Source organism: Equus caballus, chromosome 16 (genome assembly GCF_041296265.1).
Source record: "Equus caballus isolate H_3958 breed thoroughbred chromosome 16, TB-T2T, whole genome shotgun sequence".
In the NCBI taxonomy this organism is placed as follows: Eukaryota; Metazoa; Chordata; class Mammalia; order Perissodactyla; family Equidae; genus Equus; species Equus caballus.
Genome location: NC_091699.1, coordinates 51475304 through 51497692, shown reverse-complemented (window position 1 = coordinate 51497692; position 22389 = coordinate 51475304). Strand labels below are relative to the sequence as shown.

Genomic DNA, 22389 nt, shown 5'->3' with positions numbered 1-22389 from the left:
AGGTATGTTCTAGCTACTGGCCGGAAGGGCCAGAGGCAAGGAGAGCCTGATTCCCACTACGGTATCACAGAAAGGACACCTTGTGGCCCAGACAGAGCCGTACCCTCCCCCCAGCCTTGGGCTGTGTCTGGCAGCTGCAGCTTCAGCCTGGGCAGTATGTTCTGGGCCCTCCATCATCTGACCCCAGTATCATCCCTTCACACTCCCTCTACCTTCCTTGGGAGCCACTCCAAACCTCTGGAAACTGCCCTGAGTTTCCCATCCCACCCTGGTCTGGTTCACTCATCTCCCACTCAAACAGCCCAGGGAGCGAGGGGCTTCGGAGGTCCAGGAAGGCAGAGGCATGGGGAAGAGAAGTGTTTAATTAAGCACCCAGGCTCTGCCCTGCCTTGCGAGACTGCGAGAGCTGCACCTGCAGCATTCTGGGCACTGAGGGCAGCGAGGAGCGGCCTGGGCAAGGAAGGGCACCCCCAGGGACGGCGCTGAGTGTCAGAGCACAGTAAGGAGGCTGAGGGGCAGCGGCAGCACCAGGAACAGGGCCCTGGGTGGGGCTGGCAGAGCCTGCCCGGTGACACGTTCCCAGATCCAGTGCTGGTAGGAGGAGATCTGCAGGTAGATGGGCGGGGGCTTGCTCTTCTTGCAGCCGGGGCCCCAGCTCACCATCCCCACTAGGTACCACGTGCTCTCCACAGGGCAGGCCAAGGGTTCACCACTTGTCTCCTGTGGGGAAACAAAAACATGTGGCCTGAGGGAGACAGGACCCCACTCAGGGATAAGCAGAGTGCTCTCACATGAGATCTTCTCCACAGCCCCCAAGGTCACATAGCCGAGAGGTGCCCTTGAGGTCTAAACCCAGGAGATCTTCCTCAGAGGGCTGCATCTCCCATCTCTCTCCATGTCCGCCCTCCATCTCTCATCTCTTTAACACCCACCCTCCATCTTCCCACCATTCCCCATCCTTCTTTCTCATCAACCTCCATCCTCACCCCCCATCTCCTCCCTCCATCCCATCTCTCCTCTCTATCTTCCCCCTCATCACCCCTGCTCATCCCTCCCCACTCTTAACCTCCTCTCCCTCCTTCCCCTCCCCATTCCTTCAGGTCCCGCCTCCCCTGTGCCCTGAGCCCCACTTCTGGCCAGGTGCCCTTGGAGGTGAGTGAGTGAGGGGGAGAGGTGCTCACATAGCAGAACTGCTCCCTGTCCAAGTCCTCCGCACAAATCATCTGGGAGTTGATGATCCGAACCAGAGAGGGGATTTTGGAGAACCTGTGATAGACGGAGTCACACTCCGTGCTGTTGACAACAGTGACTTCCTTCTCCTGAATGGTCCGGAACTGGGGCCATACACCTGGAGGACAGGGGCCCCTGTTTAGGCTTAGCAGTTTTGCTGCTGCCCACTGCCACCAGCCTTGTCTCTGTCCTCCCTTTGCTCCTTGCCTCTGCTACTTGCCCCACAACAGCCCTGGAGACCTCTCCAGGCTCAGGTCACCTTCCATTGCAGCTGACACTTCCCAAGGGCTGCTCAATATAGAGACCTCGGAGCAGGCTGCCCACCATCAGGCATTACTGGACCTGGTCTCACTTCCTGCAGATTCCAATCCACTGAGTCCATTCCTACTTCAGTATCTTGGCTTTTGTCCTTCCTTCTATCCTGAATGCCTGCCAAGCCCCTCTTGGGTCCAAATCCCTCCTTTTCTTCAAGCCCTCCCCACAGGCCTCTTCCTCCCCTGAGCCTGCCCAGACTGCCCTCCGTGGGTCCCAGACACTGCTTACTCCCTTCCTCCCTCTCGTCAGTGTGTCTGTCCCTAGCCTGAGCTCCTGGAGGGCAGGAGACTTCTCACCATTCCCAGCCATTCCCCAGACAGGCCACAGCAGGAAAGTCAAAAGGCCACCTCCCACCCCCGACGCTCCCCCCTGGCCTGGAACCCTGTGGGCTGTCTTTAGGCAGTCGGCTCTGTGAGGCCATAGGGAAAGACATCTTTCTTGTGGGAAAGGGATAGGGGGCTCCCTGAAGGGAGTGGACATTCCTGGGGCTCGTGAGGAAATGGACCCTTGGATGGGCCTCGGACAATACTCCTGCTCTTTGGGCCTTGCTCCTAAATTGGGGTGAAGAGGGATTGAGGGCCACTGCAGGGACGGGGGAGCCATGAGTGGACCCTGAGTGACTCCCAACCTCCGGGTGCAGACTACCCTTAGCCAGCCATGGGGGGTCTTCTGGGGAGCTTTTCACAGACACAGAACCCTGCTCCTCTCACCTCAGATGTTCTACTTCAAGTCATGGCTGCCCTGGGATTGTGTACAGACAGCAAGATATTACTCTGTGCCCACTCTGCCTTCAAAGAGGGCCTATTTCCATGCTCTGGCCTGGGCCTGAGAGTTCACGGGCAATCTGGGTCCCCTAAGGCCTGAATGGCCAGGATATGCTCACTGCTCAGACGCCAGAGATTAGAGTCCAACAGGAAGGTCCAGGGGCAGCAGGCTCCCTGGGGAAGGTGTCTCAGAAACATCTGTCCATGGTAGACTCAGCCTGCACCCAGTCCTCTCCTGTGCCACCCACCCTGGTCCTGGGAGGTTCCCACTCACCATCAGCCCTGGGGCGGCCCCAGCCCGTCACGGTGCAGAGGGACTGGTCCTTCATCACATAGTCCAAGCCAGGCAGGCAGATGGGCCCGATGTACTTGCTGTACTTGAGTGCCCCCTCAAGCTTGAGGAGGGCAATGTCGTTGTCCTGGCCGATCCAGGACCAGTACCGACGGGACTGGAACTTGCTGTTCACGATGACCTGGCTCACCGGGACATCGGAAGTAGTCTGCACCATCTGGTCAATCCACGGGCTCCCCGCCCGCACTGAATAGACAACATCCCGCCTAGGGGAACCACGAGGGGAGTCTGCCATCAGCTCCTGGCACCCCACCCCAGTCTCCACCCCATTCTCCGCCCCACTGTTGCACTCGGAGCACCGGCCACCCACCTGCTTCAATCCCCCTGAGTCTACTCCTCACAACAGATGTGAACAGGGCCCTGCATACACACTGTGTGCTCCAGTACTCACACAACCCTGCATTTTATGGAGGAGGAAACCAAGGTTCAGAGAAGCCCAGTGACCGGCTCAAGGCTACACAGCTAGGGAGTGGTGGAATGGGGACATAGACCCAGTTTTCTCTGGTTCCAAACTCTAGACTCTGTCCAGCGCCCTGTGCTGGGCCCTGGAAGTGACAGAGGCTCCATGCAGTTAGCCACGGCCTCGCCCTCCAGCCTCCTTTCCTGGTGTGCCCCTGGGGTCTCTATGTCCGCCTTTAGGCTTGGAGCACACTTCTCCACAGGTCAGCCCTCACGGCCAGCACAGATGTTACCCTCAGGCTGTTCCTTGGCCCTGGAACCTGGGCATGCCCTCTTGCTTGTCCCCACATCCACCAGACTCCCCTGTGAGTATCTATCTTCTCATCTGTCTTCCCCAGCAACCTGAGAGGAGGGATGTGTCCCCTCTCTCCCCAGTGCCCAGGCAGGGCCTGGCTTCAAAGGAGTGTCAAAGGCTGTCAGTTGAAAGGAAGGAAGGAACAAGAAAGTGAAGCAAAGGGTGTGGATTGAAAGAATTAGGACCTTCTTTCTGCAGCTAAGAGGAAGGGAGCCTGGGCAATGGCTTCCAAGCCTCCATTTCCCATCCATGGAACAACTGCACGAGACTGAGGCACAAGATGAGGGGAGCCAGCTCCCACTCCCGGTAAGGAACCTGCACCTGCTTGGAGCTGGGGTGAGGCTGGGGCTGGGACCGTGGGGTTCCACAGAGGGCATAGCTGCTGCTGACAGGCCAGCTGGTGGGATGACTGAGCCCCCAGTGGCTCCACACACCTTTCCGCCCACCCACCTAGGCACCCACTCACTGGATCAGGCAGTGGGCCACAGTCAGCACCCACTGGGAGGCAATGAGGGTGCCTGCGCAGATGTGTGTGCCATTGGCCTGCACACTGACCATCCATGGCCACCGCCGAGCCATGGCCTCTGGGTCCCTGAGGGTGGGGTCCTGCTCGTAGGAGACGCCGCAGGCTGAGGAGGAAGGTGAGAGCTTGATGAGGGATAGGCCCTTCCAGCTACATCCAACAGAACCTTCCCCAGCCCGCCCCCTCAGCTTGATCTACCCACTCTCCAACCGCGGGCCCGTACCCATCCAATGATTCTCCTTTCACCAGTCATCACATACTGATGCTGTCCACATTTGGACTGGGGTCTCCAGCCACTGAAGGGCCTAAGTGCTCCCCAGGAATCCCTCTCTCTGTTCCCACAGCCTGAGTCCCAGAGCATTCCCAGCTGACCAGCCTGGTGCACCACTGGCTCCTTTGTCCTGGCTAAGCAGCCCCTCAGAGCTGGCCAGACCCTTCACAAACTCATCCATGTTTCCATCTGGTTCCCCCTACTTCAGCCAAGGCAGAACCCTCTCCCTCCTCTGGGAACCCCCTCCTGTGATTCAGTGAGAGAAAGAGGCAGTGACCTAAGAAAAAAATGGGCAAAGGACAATGGGCATGACAGACACATCCCGAGGACAAAACCCCAGCAGCAAACCCGCACAGCAGCTGCCCAGCCCCTTCTGTCCTCAGGAAGGGCAGCCTGAAGTCGCAGGCAGTTCTGCTCCACACCACCTGCCAGGCAAACTGAGTGTCCCTGATGCCCGAGTTGGTGAGGATGATGGCCCCAGACCATTCACTCACTGGGAGCCTGGGGCAGGGCAGGCTGGGCAGGGCAGGGCCTGGTGGACAGGCCACTGGCCCCACAGCCTGGGCAGGCAAGTGAGAACATGCAGCCCACCCACACTCCTGGACTTTCCTTGCCTCCTACCTCCACAGGATGGGAGGCCTGGCCCACAGTAAGGGCTCAAGAGACACTCCCTGCCTCTTTCTCCTCTGTCCCTTCTGTCCCCAGGGATCAAATGTTCTTAAGACTGCTTGGCACCCTCCTCCACCGTGGAGTCCAGTACTCACTGGGAACAAAGTCGACGGTGACTTTAGAAACAGGGTCCGGCCACCTGATGGTGAAGGTCTGCGGCCGGATGGTGGACACCAGCCTGTGGAGGCGAGGTTTGCCTGAGGGACCGGTGCCACTGGGGGCACAGGGGGCGCCAGGGTCAGTGGGAGCAGCCACGCACAGCGCCCCCGGCGCTTCGCCTGCGCCCAAGCAGCCTGTGGAAGGATGCAGAGGGTCAGAGGCGGTCTGGCCCGGTCCGGGCGGGGACGGGGCGGGGCCAGGGCTCACCCGCGGGCCTCAGCAGCAGCAGCAGCAGCAGGAGAACGGTGGGCGCGGGGGCAGACATCCGGGAACCCCGCTTCCCGCACCGGGATTCCATCCCTAGGTAGCAGTGACTGCGCCGCGGTGCTCCTCTCGCGGCAGCGCTCCTGGTGCCCGCCCCACGACGGCGCCCCCCATTGGCCGTCGGTGACAGCCTCCGCTGCGGGGTCGCTGCGGCGCTCCTGGTCCTGGCCTGCGCGGCGCCCCCCAGTGGTCACCCACGAAGGTGCTCCAGGCGTCCCTAGTGACTGACCTTCCTAGTGACTGACCCCCCTTCTGCCTGCCACAGTGGTGGCTGGCCTGATGGCGCCCCCTGATTGCCCTGTTTCTGACCTCGCCTCTGCTCTCCATGGCCCCTCCAAACAGTTTCCTGGAGTCCCTCGAGCTAACCTCCACCAGTTCCTGTACCTCCTCACTCCTGCAGCCGGCTGCCCTGGGCTTGCTCTTGCTTTCATCCTTCCCCTGGTGAGATGGAGGCCCAACTCCTGGGGCTGGCATCCAAGCTTTCCAAGTGGCCCCGCTTTCCCTCCATCCTGGCAACTACAAAGGTGGGGCTTTGCCTCAGGGCACTGAAATTAAGCAGACTGAAATGTTTTCAATAATGATTTTTGAAGACTGCATGATTTTAAGCAGCATCCCCCCAACAACCTCTATTCGGCAAATGCCCTTCCCTGACAGATCCATCTGCTTAGGAACAAGGGCACAGGTGAGGTATCCATTCACAGAGAAAGAGGGATGGCAACCATCAAGCCCCTCCTGGAGCAGAAGGCCACTTCGTATGTTGGAATTTGGGGGACATTTTGATGGCTCCATGACGTAGATGAATAATATGTTTTAAAGGTAGTGTGGGGGAAATCCTATGAGAAGCTTCGGTTCAAAGCTGTTGGAAGTCTAGCCTAGTAAAAGATAAGGTGAAAGTTCAATCAGGCCAGGACATTCTAGCTTGCTGGGGCCTGCTGTCTTGGTAGAGACGCTCAGGCTGGCGAGTCAGTGCTCCAATCTGTAAGAAAACGGCAAATCACACCCACTACCCTCCTGGTGCCCAAAGGGCAAGAGTAGCTGGCCACTCTGAGCCTGAGGCCCCCAGATCTGAGGGGCCCCCACACCACCTCCGCACAGGGGGCGGGGCTGTGCCCTCCCAGTCTGGCTAGCTCGCGCCAGCCTGTCCTTGCTCTCCAGAGCCTGATGGAGGTCAGTGAGGCAGCTCAGGAACTCAGGGTGCAGTCAGCTCACACAGTTCACCCAAGCAGGCACTCTGCCTTGCTCCCCCATCATCACCTACTCCTGCCAGGGAGAGAAGAGGAACTGGTCAGGTTCTGTAGACCCTTAGGGGGATATGAGGGGTTGGAAGAGGCCCACGGGTTCTGGAACAAGGGCCATGAGTGCAGCTCTGGTCATTGTGAGTTTCTTGGAAAGAGGCCAACCCTTGCAAGAAGGCCTGCGGGAAACTGTTGGTCAGAGAACCAGAAGAGGGCCATGGTGACCTGGGATTGCTAGAGGGCTGAGATGACTAAGCAGCGACTGGGATCACAGAGCCAGCGCAGTATTTGGCAGAAAAGGAAACTACATCCCAGAGAGGGGAACACAACAGGTACAAGTAAGACTCTCAGGGCAGGCTCCCCTTGAGAGGAAAGCCTCAGCAGGGGGGCTCAAAGGGTTCCGGCCAAAGTCCAGAAGAAAGATGATTTCAGTGATGCAAAGTTCAAGAGCATCTTCATTGAACAACTGAAAAAACAGTGGCTCTGGGACCCTCCCCCAAGGGTGCTCTGCCCTGATCCCTGTGTCCTCCGGTCTCCACTTCTCCCCAGGCAGACAGACGGAGGAAGAAGTAGGCTCCAGGAGTGAGCACCCTGGACACACCACTCACAGGAGCCACAGGGAGCGCAAGTTGACCAGGAGACTGTAGCCAGTGAGGAAGACTGGGCTCAGTAAGGCAGGGCTAGCCCTACTGATGAACTTCACGTCAGAGATCTGCCTCCTGATCCAGTGGGAGAAGTGGGAGGTGCTGGTGTAGAGGCCTGGGTAGTTGCGCCTGCCGCAGCTATGACTCCAGCTCACCACCCCCATCTGAATCCAGGTCTTGTTCACTTGGCAGACGAGGGAGCTGCCAGAGTTACCCTGTGGAGAGGAGGAAGGGAGCCATAAGGGAGGCAGCAGAGGGCCTCACTGCAGGCCCTGGATAAACTCCCACCTTCCTGGGCCATATCCTCAGCATGAGCTGCATCAGGCCTGTGCTGTCCTCAACACTGAGGCACGGAAGCTCTGCCTGGGGCCCAAGCTCAATGGCACTGGCCTGTCTCCTCATTCTCGAGAACTCTCTGACCATAGTGCCCTGGTACCCTCATCCGCCCTCCCCTTAAATCGGGGTGAGTCTCCAAGGTGTTACCCTTGACCTTCTTCTTTTCTACAATCCTGCTTGTAGAGTGGGCTATTTGAAATGCAAACCAGCCCCTCTCTTTTCATGCAGAGCAGGTGCATGTATAAGAATAAGTTTACAACAGCATACATCAAAAGGTAATCACTTATTTCTGCTGATGGTGGGTTTATGATCTTTTTAAAACTTTCTTTCCATTCTTCTGTATTGTTGAAAAGTTTTATAAATCAGGAAAACAGTTCTCTTTCTCTCTCTCTCTCCATATATATTTTTTAATGTTATGCAAACCAAGATTTAGAGCACATAATCTAATGAAGAGTGCATAAGACATTTAAGGAAAAAAATAATAAAACTATCTTTAAGAACATAAAAGGAGACTTACATTAATCCACAGATAGACCATTGTTCTTAGATGAGGCAACTTAAAACAATATAAAAATGCCAATTCTCAACATTTGGCTTCCTGCAGTATGGAAGACTAGGTACGCTACCTGACTTTGCTGAAGATAACTAAATATGTGAGATTTTTTTAAATTATTATTTTAAATGCATGGGCTAGCTGGCAAGAAAATAAAGGCTCCTCAGAGTCTAAAACCCAAGGGAGGGCTGAAGTCCGGAGAAGTAGGCAAAGCCCAGAAGATGGCTTTTGCCTGAAAGCCATTTGCCAAACCCGCTGAACCTGATCTTCGGTTTTTGCAGCCCTGCTGATGGGTGCAGGAGACAAAAGGCAAAACCCAGGGCCTGGCCAGGGTGGGTAGTCTAAGAGAGACCTCCTGCAAAAAGTTACACCTCCAAACAAGGACCACGTCTTCCGAGTGAGGATAACCCGGAAAACCTGCCCTCCTGTGAACTTGCAACTTGAATTCACACTGTCTGGGTGATTCAAAAAACCTGAGCCAAGGATGTCATTTAAAGTGGTCCTGGGTTGGTCCTATGCCCAGGTATCTGGCAGAAGCAAATACAGATTTTGTTGAAGGAATCCACTTTTCAAGCCATGCTTCAGAGAATTCCCACAGAGAAGACTCTAAAGAACATGTCCTCATTCTTAAAAACGTTGCTGTACATACAGGGAAGCTGAGGCACCACAAGCAAATGCCAGCCAGCAGAAAAAATCGAGAGCAGAACCAGCGCCTTCATGGCCTGAGATCAGGAGTCATCACACAGGAGCTTCAAGGTTCCTGGTTAGGCACTATTTCGTAGGCGTGGTGGTGTGGGTATGGGTGTTGGTTGTGTTCTTCTTTATTCTCCATACACATTTTATAAATATTCTTTTGTTGCTATTCAATAGAGAGTAAAAGCAATTACAAATTATAACAACATCCGGTCTCCTTACACTGATCTCTAAAGTTCAAGGGATTCCAAAGAAAATGTCAGCAGGCTTTTTTCAAGACCTTGACAATCTGATTCTAAAATTGATCTTAAAGGATAAAAGTCCATGAATTCTATGACAGGTTTGAGAAACAAGAGCAAATTGGAGAGTCAGGCTGGAGGCAGATTTGACCTACCAGAGAGTTAGATATATTTCAAAGCTATACTGATAGAAACTGTGGTTCTAGTGTGGAAACAGAAAAACAGATCAACGGGGCAATGGAGAGCCACCCTGATGGCTGCACGTGAGGAGACTTGGCACATGCTCCAGAAAGTGTCCCATCTGCGGGAAAGGAGGTCTCTGTTGTAAAGGGTGGGGAAACAGATGGAGAAAAATGAAGTTGTTTCCTACCCTAACAAAACTCTAGAGGAATTAAAACTCCAAATGTGAAAAGTTAAAATGATAAGGCCATGCAGGGTCATGACTCTATGACTTAGGATGAAGCATATGTTTTAAAATAAGACTAGAAACCCACAAACCTGAAAAGGGGAAATGTATTAGGCGTAATTACATCAAAATGAAGACTGTTCAGTGAAGGATATCAAAGCTCATCGAAGATAGGTGATGAATTAAGAGAGGGCATTTGCTTTGTCTAGAACTAACTGGAGGTCAATATTTAGCCTATCCAAAGAAACTCTGAGAATTGACAAGCAAAGAAGGAGAGCTGAGGGAGATTCAAGGGTTTCCATGTCTAGGAGATTACACAGTCGCCAGCTCCCTGACAGTCTGGCAAGGCAGGGACCCCCTCCCCTAGGAACCCCATAGAAGGGAAATGGGGTGGGCTTTGGTGAGGTTTAAATCATACTGATTTTTAAATTGAGGCTTATAATAGGACTGGGGGTTAATAACTGAAAGTGACCGAAAGTTATAGACTCTGCCCAAAATGATGTTTGGGGAAGGGAAGAAGATTTGACATAGGGGATGTGGAGGCAATGACTTGAAAGAATAAAAACCATTTAACGTGGATTCTCTAACAAATTGAGATTTCTCAACAAAAAAATACAGGAGGGGATATGCAGTACAATATCATTTATGCAAATTAAAATATACATATAGCAAGACTATGTATTTTTCAAAGATACAGACATGTTTAAAGACATATATTAAACAGATCTGAGTAGGCACCTTTTGTGGGGAGAGAAAATGGAGAATGAGGGGGAAAATGAAGACAGTGATAATCAAGCCAGTAATGACAGTGTGAGGGCCCTTATCTGAGAGAGATGGTTAACTGGGAGCCAGAGAAAAAGAGAACAGTCGAGAGATTTGTATATGAACGTTCTCTCACCACAGTGAAATAAAACCAAACCCCAAGAACAAAATGTGAACTCCCCTATCAAGGAAAACAATCAACTTTCAACAATATTAAAGGAAAAACAGAATTAAAATCTACAATTAGAGTGCAGAAAGGTAACACCACATATCACAAAGCCCATGGGATGCGGGCCTGAACTTCACACAGAAGAGGCCTAGTCTAAATACTTTTTTTTTTTTTCAAAGATTGGCACCTGAGCTAACAACTGTTGCCAATCTTCTTTTTTTTCCCCCCCGCTTTTTCTCCCCCAATTCCCCCGGCACATAGTTGTATATTTTTAGTTGTGGGTCCTCCTAGTTGTGGCATGTGGGATGCTGCCTCAGCATGGCCTGATGAGCAGTGCCGTGTCCGCGCCCAGGATCCGAACCAGTGACACCCCGGGCCACCGAAGGCGGAGCATGCGAACTTAACCACTTGGCCACGGGGCCGGCCCCTAAATACTTTTAATATTAAACAAGAGAGAAAGAAAACAAATTTTTTGTTGCTATCATCAATTATTTATCACTGCACGTTCAGCTCAAAACACTTGAAAAGGAATTAATAAAGGCAAAAAGGGGATAATCATGCATTAGCAAGCAGAAAAATCATAGACTAGAAATGAAATCAACAGCTTGTTCTTAAAAAAATAAAAACAAAATAGATAAGCACCTTGTAAGTCTTACCAAGAAAAACAGAAAGAAAAGGAAAAAGCAAATACTTCAGTGTGAGTAGAAAAGAGACTAGAACCACATCCAAGGAAAATATACTTTCTCAGAGTCTGAAGAATGTTTATAACTTCGTCTTTATGGATTTAAATTCTGGATGAATGAATAATTTCTAATAAAATCATATAAGTCCAATAACCATGATCAAAACAACTTAAAATATTGCCCAAGAACGACCCCTCAAAGGAAAACAGGCCTATGTGGTTTCATAGGCACCTTCTACCCAGCGTTCAAGGAGCAGATAATTTCTGTTATTTCAAATGTTCCAGAACATGGACTAATATTTTTCAAGTGAAGCATAGTCCTGATTCTATAACTTGACAAAAGGGGCACATTCCTCAAAACACCTTAAAATGGAGCCTATCTCTATTGGAGGAAAAAAAACAAAACAAAACACAAAGGCTGTTGGATTGTGCTACATGGGTTGTGCCGAACAGGACTGCTCATTGGTAGGCCCGCACCTCTCCGGGGCCGTGCACCAACATTATCCTGTGCCTGGCCCAGGGTCTGGCACAGGAATGTCTGTTGGATGAATAAACATATTAAATATATTCTAAAAAAAGATATCATAAATCTGAATCCAACAGACTAATGAAACAAAAGTACACCATGACGAGGGATCCTGGCACACTGAATAGATGGATACAAGGAATCTGTTCACGGAACTGACTTGGCACATGGAGTTAGAGCATAGGGTCATCTTGGTAGCTGCAGAAAACACATTTAATGAAGGAGGGCATTCATTCCTGAAATAAAATGCCATAGTAAAACAGAAAGGAATGACTCTCTCCCTGACAGATGATATGCCAAATTAGCACCATGCTTCATGATGAGGTGTGAGAAGCATTTCCATGAAGACCAGCAACAAGAAAAAGTATAGCTACAATTCCAGTTTTTTGGGGGGAGAGGTACCCAAAATAATGAAAAAAGTAAAAATCATGGAAATAAAAGTGGTGAAATCATTACTAATTGCAGTTTATATAAGTATAGGCCTGGAAAGCCCAAGAGAGTCAACTGAAAACTCTTAGATCTAATACAAGAGTTAAGAAAGCTGAACTCCCAGATATTTTCAACAAGAGGAAGAGTCTGGGGGTTGAAAATAAAGGAAGGTTCTCGTCCAGCTAAGGAGGAAGCTGTAGAACTTGATTAACTCCAGGTGTTAATTCAAATCTAAATATATGTTTGGAAAATATAAGGCGACCAGTAGCAGAATGAAATTGAGATATGACAAATTCTAAACCCCTACAGGAGAAAAGTGGAGTGGAAAAAATTCAAAACAAGACATAAGGTCAGGGGTCAAAAAGAACCATTCTTCTTGGTAAATGGAGTAAATGACTGTCTCCCATGATGTGTTGAAAAAGTAGCATCCAGCTTCATGCTGCTTAGAAGAGACGCACCTGAAATAAGATGGCACAGTGTTCCCTGGAAGACAGAGCAATTGCTCTGGAATACAGTTCTTGTCATTGAGATAGACAAGAAACAGAAACAAGAGGCATACACATGAAAAGAAGGAGGCAAATTTCTCATTGCTTGCAGATGATATGTCGCTGGGCCTATAAAATTAAAGAGAATTAACTAGATCCAGGAAGGTTGCTTATTACAAAGTAAATACACAGAAAAATCAATATATAGTACAGACAGAAAATGCAATGGAAGAAAACATACTGCTCACGATAGAGATATAATATAAAACCTCAAGGAATTAACGTAAGAAGAAGAGTGCAGGAACCATATGGAGGAAGCTATAAACTCTTGCTCTAGGGACATAGAGAAATAGAGCAAAACAGTCTATTTTCCTTAAATTAATCTAGTAATTTCCACCAAAATCACCACATGATTTTCTTTTTGACGTTATTCTAAGATTATTCAATTAGGATGAACATGGGAGAACAGCCAGGTAAATTATCTAACAGAAAAATAATGAAGGGAGACTTGCCTTACTTCACAGAAAAAAGAATTATAAAGCTACAATAATTTAAAAAGAGTGGTGGTGGCATAGGAATGAGACTGCAAAGGGCAAAAATAGACCAAAACAAGATGGCACTGTAGACTGTAATAAAGAGGGTATTTCTAATTCATTGCCAAAAACACAGAAGTATTCAATAAAAAATGTTTTACATAACTGGCTGCATTTGGAGAAAAACATTTGTAAAAAAACAAAACAGAATCCTTCTCTCAACCTTCCAGATGAATCAAAATTAAAATATTTAAAGAAAATAATTAAAAACATATTTGAGTAATTTTGTAATCTTAGTGTGGGAGAGGTATTTCCAAGCACAGCACAAAAACTACAATCATCAAGAGAAATAATGATAAATGTGAACACATCAAAATTTTAAATAATGCTATGGGAAAAAATTCACAGCAAAAAAAGATAAATGATGGATGAGTAGGGTAAAATATTGTAAAGCATTTTACAAAGGGTTAAAACTTCTGGCTCCCAAAATTTTTTGGTAACTTTTTATTTTGGAATAATTTGAGACTTCAGAAAAGATGCAAGTATAATGTTTTTACCCAGATTCACTAATTATTATTAATGTTTTACCATATTTGTTTTATATTCTCTCTTCATATGTATATGTGTATGTGTATGTGTATATGTGTGTATATATACACACACATATATTTGTGAACCATTTAAAGTTAAGTTGAAAAAGACATGATGCTCCTTTCCCACTAGTCTCTACAGCATATAATATCCAGAGTTTTAAATAGAAATCAATGAAAGCAAAAGTAGTTTAACAGAAAAACATGGACAAAGGACAGGGAAAAGCGTAAATGGTACATTGAACCCAGCAAGCATCTTTATTTGGGCTTTTTTTTGTCTCTTTAAAATTTGTTTAGAAGGTGAGTTCTTTCTCTGACCCTGGGTAAAAACTTGCGCAGAACCAGAACATTTCGCTCACTGTGGTTAATGTAATCGTGATCACTATGCTTACACTGTCACATAAATAGCTCAGACACCAGAATGTCCACTTTCATGCAATAATCACAATGCTAGACTTGATTTAAAGCACAACTCGTCCCCACTGCTATCTGGGGCTTTTGGCAGGAGGCCTGGGAAGGAGGAAGCCAGGTCTCTTCTGTCCCCTTCCTTCCCTTCAGCTCCGCTCCTCTGACCCCATCTTGCTAACCTGTCTTCTGAACTGGCCAAGGTTGAAGCAGGCTGGTACTACACAATGTTATATGTCAATTATATCTCAATAAAGCTGGAAAAAAATCAAAACACATTTTAATTTTCATGTCTTAGTGAGGAGGCAGGAGAAGCAGCTTGCCTCACAGGCACTTCCTGCTCTCTGGGCTGGGGGAGATTGACAGCCGACTCTCCCGCTGGCTTCAGGGGACACACATCACACTCTGACTGATCCTGCTGAAACCCCTCCCAGGAGACTTGCAGTGTGGACAGGCACCCTCCATCCCCTTGGAGGGGGACAGGTGAGAGCGCAGGAGCAGCTCTCTCCAGAGAAATCCTCCTCACAAAATCACCTCCCATTCTACCCTCTTGGCCCTCTGATACACACATGTGGTGGAATGGCACTCACACAACTCTCCTTGAATCCTAATACATAGTGTATTTTGATGCCTTCAAAGAAATTTCCTATTTAATATCCTACTGCACAAGCAATTCACAAAATTGCTCAATTTCATGAAATTGAAGCAAAAATAAGAGTTTTAGTCTACCAAGAGAACAAAAGTTAAAATAAAAATAATGCCTAATGTTGGTGATGATGTGGGGAAAAGAGCACTCATATACTGTTGGCATTAATACAAATGGATCAAATCTTTGGGGAGGTGAATTTGTCACTATTAAAATTTTAAATGTGCATACAATTGATCTTGTAATTACACTATCAAAAATTTATTCTAGAGAAACTTGGACAAATATTCAAAGATATATATTGAAATGAGTTTAAATGTCTATCAACAGGAGAATAGTTAAATAGATTATGATATAGCCACATGAAAGAGTCATTACTCAGTAGGAAACGGAATTATGTATACAGACATAGAAAGTAGTTCAACATACATTTCAAGAGAAAATAAAAAAGTTTGAGAACAAAATTATATTTACAGTCTTCTGTTAAAAATCAAGAATATTCAGAGCAGCAGAGTTTGTGATATGAAAAAATTGGAAAAAAATGTAAAACTTATTTGGAGTTTTATATATGTATAGAAAGAAATGTTAGAGATACAAACTAAACAACTTAGAGTGGAAATTTCTAGGTAGTTTGATTATAGGAAAGTTCCATTTTCTAATTCCTGCATTTATGTATTACTTTTTTTTTTAAGAAAATGTGTGTATTTCCTTCCAAATCACAAAACATAATATTTTTAAATAAGGTAGTGATAATGGAATCATAACAGTGCAAAATGTAAGAGATGAATCCAAAGTTTAACTGAAAGATGACTTCACGGCCTTAAGTACTTCAAACACAAAACTAGAAAGGGTAAACTTTTTTTGCTCAAGAAGACAGAAAAAAAACAAATCGAGCCCAAGGGAAGAAGAAAAATTAATAAATAGAGAAAATAATAAAATAAACATTAAAAAAATTTAGCTACATACCAGTCCACCAAACAAGTCTCAAGGTGTTCCATGGAACTGGTGTCACTCTAGAACTAATTTTATGACTACGGGGAAATTGCGTTGAAAATCAGTAACAAAAACAAACAAGCAAACATGCATTTGGAAACGTAAAAAAACACTTCCAAGTAGTTACGGGTCGAAATGAAATAAAAATGAGAATTATAATAAAATATTTAGAAGTGGATGACAATAAAAATGCTATATATTAAAATATATGGCATTAAGCTAAAGCAATATTTAGAGAGAAATTTGTAGCCTTAAATACTTGTATTAGAAAAAAGACCATAAATAAATTATCTAGGTGTCCAACTCAAGGAGTTAGCCCCTGTGTATATAGAAATTTGATTTATGAGAGAAGTGGCAACAGTCAATACAGGAAATAGTTTTTTCAATGAATGGCATTGGGACAACTGGTAGCCCAAATGGGGAAATAAATGAAAATTGACACCTATCTTATACCATTCACAAAATGAATGCACTTGGATTCAAGACCTAAATGTGGAAACCAAAATTTCCAAACTTTTAGGGAAAAAATGTAGGAAAATGTCTTTATGACCTTGGGAAAAGGAAGGATTTCTTAAATGAGACACAAAAAGCCTAAACCAGAAAGGAAAACATGGATGGATGTTTAACTAAAATAAAATCTAAATTGCTGTTCAGCAAAGGACAGTATAAACAAAATGAAAGATAAATCAAAAACTGGGAGAAGATATTTGCAATATGCACAACGAATCAGCATCCAAAATATAAAATTAGTGTCAGTATATAACATAAATATATAATAATATATAATTATATAAAACATAGTAATAAAGTTATATAATATATAATAATAAAATGATATAATAACAACTAATATAAATATATAATAAAAATATAAAATCAGTATCCAAAATATAATAAAAAGAAAAAGGCAAACAATGAAAAATGTGCAAAATATCCGAGTAAGTGATCCATAGAAGAAGAATGACGAATGGTGAACATAGAAGAGATACACAACTGCACTAGTAACTGGGGACATGCACATAGCAACCACAATGGGATATTATTTCTTTATTTCTCATCCATCAGAATGAAAAACATTTTATAGTCTGACACTACCAAAAGTTGACAAGGATACAGAGCAATGGAATTCTCAAACTGCTGTAAGAATATCGATTAATAGAATCACCTTGGAAAACAATTTGACGATGACTATTAAAGATGAAGCTATGCACAGCCTATGACCCACTAGTTCTTTGCAGGATGCATTCTCTCAAGAAATTCTGGAACACGTAAATAGGAAGAAGTGTGTAAGAATATTCAGAGCAGCAGAGTTTGTGATATGAAACAATTGGAAACTATCTCAATGTTAATAAACAAGGGAATGGATAAATTGTGGCATATTCACAAAAAAGAATATGGTAGATAGAGCTGTTAATTAATGGATTAAAGCTGCATGGATCATTATGGATAAATCTCAAAAACAATGTTGAATAGAAGATGCAAGAGGCAGAAGCATGCTTACAGAATGATGCCATTTAAGCAAAACTGGTTGTACCAGCACCTGGCCCAGATCTGGGCATGTGACTGCTGTTCAGAAGTGTTCAAATGACCTGAGAAGTACTGCCATTATTATTATCATACAGGAGTAAAGAGTATTTTCACCCCTATTATACAGACTGGGATACTGAAGCCCAGGGAAAGGAGATTTTCATAAGGTCTCCCAGTGCCATATGAAAAGGAAGGCCTGACCCCGGAAAGCCCCTCCCTGCCCCAGTCCACACACTCCACACCTGACAAGAGTCCACGCCCCATTCTGAGCTGGCACACAGCATGTCGTTCCCAATGAACTTCTTCTGGCCCTTCAAGAAGAGGAACTGGTACCGTTGATTGCAGATATTACTGTTTATGATCTTGACAGCCACCTCCTGAAGACTGTAGGGTGGCTTTGGGGTCACTGAGGAGAAAGAGATCCTGCCTTGTCGTCCCTTCAGCCCCCTGGCACGTCTCCATCTGGGAGCTGCCCACGTTCGCTAACGCGGGAGGCAGGGCCATTTCCTGGGGTAGTGATTTACACCAGCCCCAGACCACAGACTGACTTTTGAAAAAGACCAAGCTCATTAAAAAGACTAAGCAAAAGTCTCCCAAGGGGCTCAGAGCAATATCCATGTGTGAATGAGGACAAGGAGAGATTACCCCAATAATTCAGGTTCCTTGAGGGTGAGGAGCTGAGAACTCTTCTGTGGCTACCTGGCAAGGTGGCAAGACCCTAGAGCCCAGAGTGTGCCAACCCCTGGAAGACAGGACTCCACAAAAGCTTCTAGATTCTAGGACCCTAGAGTGGCACCAACAGGGGCCAGACCTCCCGGAATGATCAGTGCCTGGAGGTAACAAGTGTGTACGATGGCTGCTCGCTACCTCGGTACCTCCTGAAACCATGGCCCTTGTACCACCTGTAGACAGGGAACCTCATTAATAGCCAAGGATTCATTTCCCGCCGTGCTGCGAGGGAAGGGCTTGGCATCGGATTTAACTTAACTTTGGAAACAGAGGTCCGTACAGGCCACGTGTATCTTTTACACTTGCGCACTGTATATATCTCCCTTCCACAGAAGTCAGGACAGTGTGCAGCACGTGTAGGTGCTCAGGAAATGTTTTCTGACAGAGTGAATGAGTGAATGAAAGGCTGAAGGAATGAGCCCGTGGTGGAGTCGTGTTCTGAAGAGGCAAGTGTCTTGGGACCTCTGCCTGCCTTCACTTACCTTGAGTATCTGTCAGTCCCCACCCGATCACCCAGCACATGGTTCCGATGGACGGCTTGAAGTTGGTGCTGGGTAGACAAACAGGCTGGATGAGGGGGGACCAAGAGACGGGGTCCCTGAGCTTCAGGAGAGCAACGTCCTGGGATATGAGGTTGTTGAAACCCTCATGAATCACGATGCGAGTGACCAGGAGCTGAGTGCCGTTTTCTGGGAGGCGTTGGACTCCCACCCTCACGGAGTACTGTTTGGGGTCCGTGGATCTGCAGGGCCATAGGTAGGAGCCAGATTGCCAGCAATGAGGCCATAAATGGTTGGCGAAATGTGGGCTGAGCACTGGGCCACCCAGTCAGGCCCCTACTCCCAGATCCCCAGGTTCACCAGGGCCCCCTAGGCCAGAAAGCAAAGCCCCTGGACTGGCTGGCCACCCTGACTGACCTCTGTAAGCAGTGCGCGGCCGTGAGGATCCACTGGTGGTGGATGAGGGACCCACTGCAGATGTACATGCCCAGGAATAGGATGCTCGCCTGCCATGGCCACTTGCCTACCTCCACCAACTTCCCCTTCACCATCTTGCAGGAGATGTTGGTCTGACCGCAGGCCTGTAACCAGGAATCTGAGGAAAAGCGTAGAAAGGGGGCCATAGCAGCCCCATGCAGACTCAGGCAGCAAAGGGCAGTCCTCAGACCCCTGTACACAGCAGACTGTCGAGGCAGAGAGAGCCGCCTCCCAGCCATCGTAAGCAGCCACTGCCACATGCAGCTGTGGGGAGGGGCTTTTCTCACGGCCCCGAAAATGGGAAGCAAAGGCCCAGAGGCAGCAGGTGCTCCACATTATATAGAGAGACCGAAACAATGGGGACCAGATAGCCCCTTCAGAGTTTGTTATGAGCCATCACCCTAGGATTCATCCCTGCCACCTCATTTACACAAGCAGGTGGTTGGGGGAGTGAAGGAGAAGAGAGATCACTCATCAGAGGAGTGAGTTGTCAGTCAAGGGATAAGTGAGGGGGCACACGTGAGCAGAGTTGCTTGTCAGTTGTAGCCAGAAAGCAATGGACAGTCATGTTGCATCACACAACTCCAGGGCCCGCCTTCATAGACCACCACGCTGGAGGTGTGCTCTCTGTGATCATACAAGGAAGTGAGTAGAGTTGCTTATCAATTCCCTCCTTGACCCTCACCGGCTTCGACAGCAGCAGTGGGAGGAGAAGAGGCTACACTGAACCCAATATGAGATTGAGATTTTGAACTGGACCATCTTGGGTGGTATTTAATAACTGAACATCAGTGAGGACTGGAAAGGGAGAAATTCTATAGCAAAGGTTGGAGACCAAGATTAAAGGCAAATAATATGTATAGCCTGCTGTCAAGTTGTCACGTGCAGTCATAGACCTCCTCGTGGAGGCAAAGCTGGACAGGTGTTTACACAGTCACAAGCTGGTGTGGTTCCGGAAGTCTGTTTCCCTCAGCAGCTCAGCTTGCAGTGCTTAGTGGAGCATCAGGGACTCAGCAGCGGTGACCAAAGCCTGTCCCTGCCTGGGGGCTCTGTGGTATTGGTGGAGGGGGTACAACAATAAACAGACAAAGCTAATAGTCTATGGTGACCCCTACCCATTAGCAGAAACATCTACTGGGCCCTGCCTCATACAAATCCCTCAGAGAGTCACAAACCACTGATGTTTGGGCTCATTCTACCATGTTCCAGGGCTTTTGTACCATCAGATGTAGATAGTACATTGTTCTCTTGCCATAGACTCCTGTGGCTGGGCACCTTCACCCTCAACAAGCAGCCTCCCACAGGGATCCACAGGCACCCGCACAAGCACACACACCTCCGTGGAGTCTTGTCTTGCCTTTCCCTTTCAAGGGCAGGTGTATATATATGGAGAGAGAGAGAATGTGGCAGGCTTATGGCTACTTTGTTTTTTCAGATTACAGCCTGCCTCAAGCAAGACTGTTCCACTTTGGGAGGAAAGAGGAGGCTTCTGGAAGCTTGCCCTTTCCTTTCTCCAAAAGCTGAGGCCCTGCGGAGCCGGGATCCCACAGAAAGAACTTTACCACTTAAAAAGTGACCTAGGAGGCAGGGTTGGGCTTCGCCTCGTGCTCCACAACCTCAGTGGGTTCCCCAGGCTCAGAGAACAGCACTCCTCAGAACTCACGTCCAGGACAACATCGACTCCAACCTCCTTCCCCAAAACCTTATGCAGGATTTGCAGGATTCAGCCTGGAGATGCCAGTGCTGGGTGCCAGCAGCAAGTATAGCAGCTGAATCTGGGAGAAGCCATGATGGATTACTTAGGGGGATGAGGCTTTGCACATCCACCTTGTCATAAGCACAGCATCACCATTCCATACACAGGAGACACTCAGTGGATCAAGTGCATTCCACTACAGACCTCCTCCACCCCTTCTTGGAGTCCCACAGTCAGAGCACTCCCACTTACAAGCTCTACTCTGATGTCACCACCTACCTTCACATGTGGTGACAGGAAGACATGTCTTGGCTCATAACCTCTGTCCCTATAAGCTCACAGCCTCAGCCCCTTGCCCATCATCATAGGCACAGCGGTCAGCTGGATGGAGTTGTGCACATCTTCACCAGCCCAAAAGCACAGATGCCCAAGGGCAGTGCAGGGTAGGTGAGCACTCACTGCCTCCCTCACTCAACAAGGCACTGGTCCAAGAAGGGGAGTCACAGAGGGAAAAAGATAAAGTCTCTGAGTTGGGGGACACATTCCTACTCACAAATGCTATGCCAGCATGTTTTCTGCCAAGCAGCAGAATGGGCAGCTGGCAGGCGACCCGAGCCAGGGCTGCCACCACAAAGACTACATGTGGTCAGTAAGGGTGGGAGCCCAGAGGCCTTCTGTCACATGGGGCCTGAAACTTTTCACCCCCGAAGAGGCTTTTGAAAACTGGTATTGAATCCTGGCTCCACAAGCCACTTAGGTTCTCTGGACCTTGTTTTCCTATTGTGAAATGAGGACATTGGTAAAGCCCACCTCACCAGGTGTTGAGACATGAGCGCCTTATATAGGGTGAGCAGTCACTCACACACCACATCGTCATCATCACAAGTTTTGATTCTCCTAGATTGTGCCTCCCAAACAAGCTCATCGGTCCCACGGATGTTAGTGTGTTTTCCCAATTTTTAATAAGACTCTTCTCTCGTGTCATTGTCACCCTGCAAACCGGAACAGCCTTGACACCGTCTGGGTTCCCAGGCTTGGCACACCATGCAGCCTCGTGAGGATGTGTCCATCAGGAAACAGACAAAAGGAGACCCTTCAGGCATGAGGACAGCTGACATAGGCACCCAGGCAAAAAGACCCCTCCTGTCTCTCCCATGTCCCCAAAGTCCTACCTTCAACATAGAGTTGATTTCCAAGTCTGGCAGAAGACAATGGATATGTGAAGCCCTGAAGCTCTCCTGGCCTACAAGCCATGGCAAGCAGGTGCCCAGCCCTCACTGGTATTCATAATGAGATGAGGGAGCAGGGTGGGGCAGGGCATCTCCGCTGTGTGAGAATTCTAGAACTCACGGTTTGTTTATTCAGCGTAGCAGGGAGTGGACCTCTGCCCCCTGGGTTGGGGACTCACTCAGCTGGGGCAGCAGCAGGATGCTGAGAAGGAGACAGTGTGGTCATGGCAAGGTCCCACCAGCAGCCCTGATGCTGCTGCCAGGTACCGCCCTGGAATGGTACTCCTGGTGCCCAGCCCTGAGCCTGTGACAGCACTTGGTGTCTGGCCCGTGACACTACCTCCTGGGCTCAGCCTTGGCCTTGATGGTGTCTCCATGTGCCCACGGGCCTGTGGCAGTCTCAGGTATCTAGTTCGTGACAGTGCCTGGTGCCTGGCCTGTGAGGCACCCCTACTGCCCAGTCGCAGCTCTTTCATGAAGCCCTTTTGATGGGCCCCCTGGAGGCGTGGACAGTGAGGCACTAATAGCGGAGTGGCTAGTTCCTGCTCTAGGTGACTGAGCTGGAAGAGGAGTTTTCCTTTTTCCCACAGGTTCTGCATTTTTA

General features: G+C 48.1%; 2 protein-coding genes across 5 annotated transcripts; both read right to left on the bottom strand.

The window, feature by feature from the left end:
- Positions 1-342: 342 nt before the first annotated feature.
- On the bottom strand, positions 343-5920 carry PRSS50 (serine protease 50). Its single transcript, XM_070238879.1, has 7 exons — positions 5686-5920; positions 5245-5470; positions 4974-5171; positions 3882-4044; positions 2584-2867; positions 1182-1348; positions 343-720 (listed from the first exon to the last, which is right to left on the bottom strand). The coding sequence occupies exons 1-7, from the start codon at positions 5773-5775 to the stop codon at positions 490-492; spliced, it is 1359 nt and encodes a 452-aa protein (XP_070094980.1). The 5' UTR covers positions 5776-5920; the 3' UTR covers positions 343-489.
- LOC138918230 (putative serine protease 46) lies at positions 5868-21904 on the bottom strand. Of its 4 annotated transcripts, XR_011427296.1 has the most exons (7): positions 21729-21888; positions 18801-18978; positions 18366-18625; positions 17397-17560; positions 7145-7395; positions 6387-6561; positions 5868-6277 (listed from the first exon to the last, which is right to left on the bottom strand). XR_011427296.1 is itself a non-coding variant. In XM_070238880.1 (6 exons), exons 1-6 carry the CDS (start codon positions 21808-21810, stop codon positions 6265-6267), a joined length of 948 nt encoding a protein of 315 aa, XP_070094981.1. In that variant the 5' UTR covers positions 21811-21888; the 3' UTR covers positions 5868-6264. The 4 variants fall into 4 exon arrangements, 3 of the variants coding, with proteins under 3 accessions (XP_070094981.1, XP_070094983.1, XP_070094982.1); XM_070238880.1 differs by lacking the exon at positions 6387-6561; XM_070238882.1 differs by having other exon boundaries at positions 5868-6561; positions 18366-18433.
- Positions 21905-22389: the final 485 nt, after the last annotated feature.

Excerpts from the sequence above, each read along its gene's own strand:
- PRSS50 (XM_070238879.1), bottom strand. The coding sequence starts at position 5,775 with ATGCCAGCCCCAGGAGTTGGGCCTCCATCTCACCAGGGGAAGGATGAA. Across the intron at positions 5,471-5,685 it reads CCGGCTGCAGGAGTGAGGAG|GCCAGGACCAGGAGCGCCGC; the intron begins GTACAGGAACTG and ends GGCGCCGCGCAG. Across the intron at positions 2,868-3,881 it reads GTGGCCCACTGCCTGATCCA|GCGGGATGTTGTCTATTCAG; the intron begins GTGAGTGGGTGC and ends TGGTTCCCCTAG.
- LOC138918230 (XM_070238880.1), bottom strand. The coding sequence starts at position 21,810 with ATGGCTTGTAGGCCAGGAGAGCTTCAGGGCTTCACATATCCATTGTCT. Across the intron at positions 18,626-18,800 it reads GCCGCGCACTGCTTACAGAG|ATCCACGGACCCCAAACAGT; the intron begins GTCAGTCAGGGT and ends ATGGCCCTGCAG. Across the intron at positions 17,561-18,365 it reads GGGACTGACAGATACTCAAG|TGACCCCAAAGCCACCCTAC; the intron begins GTAAGTGAAGGC and ends CTTTCTCCTCAG.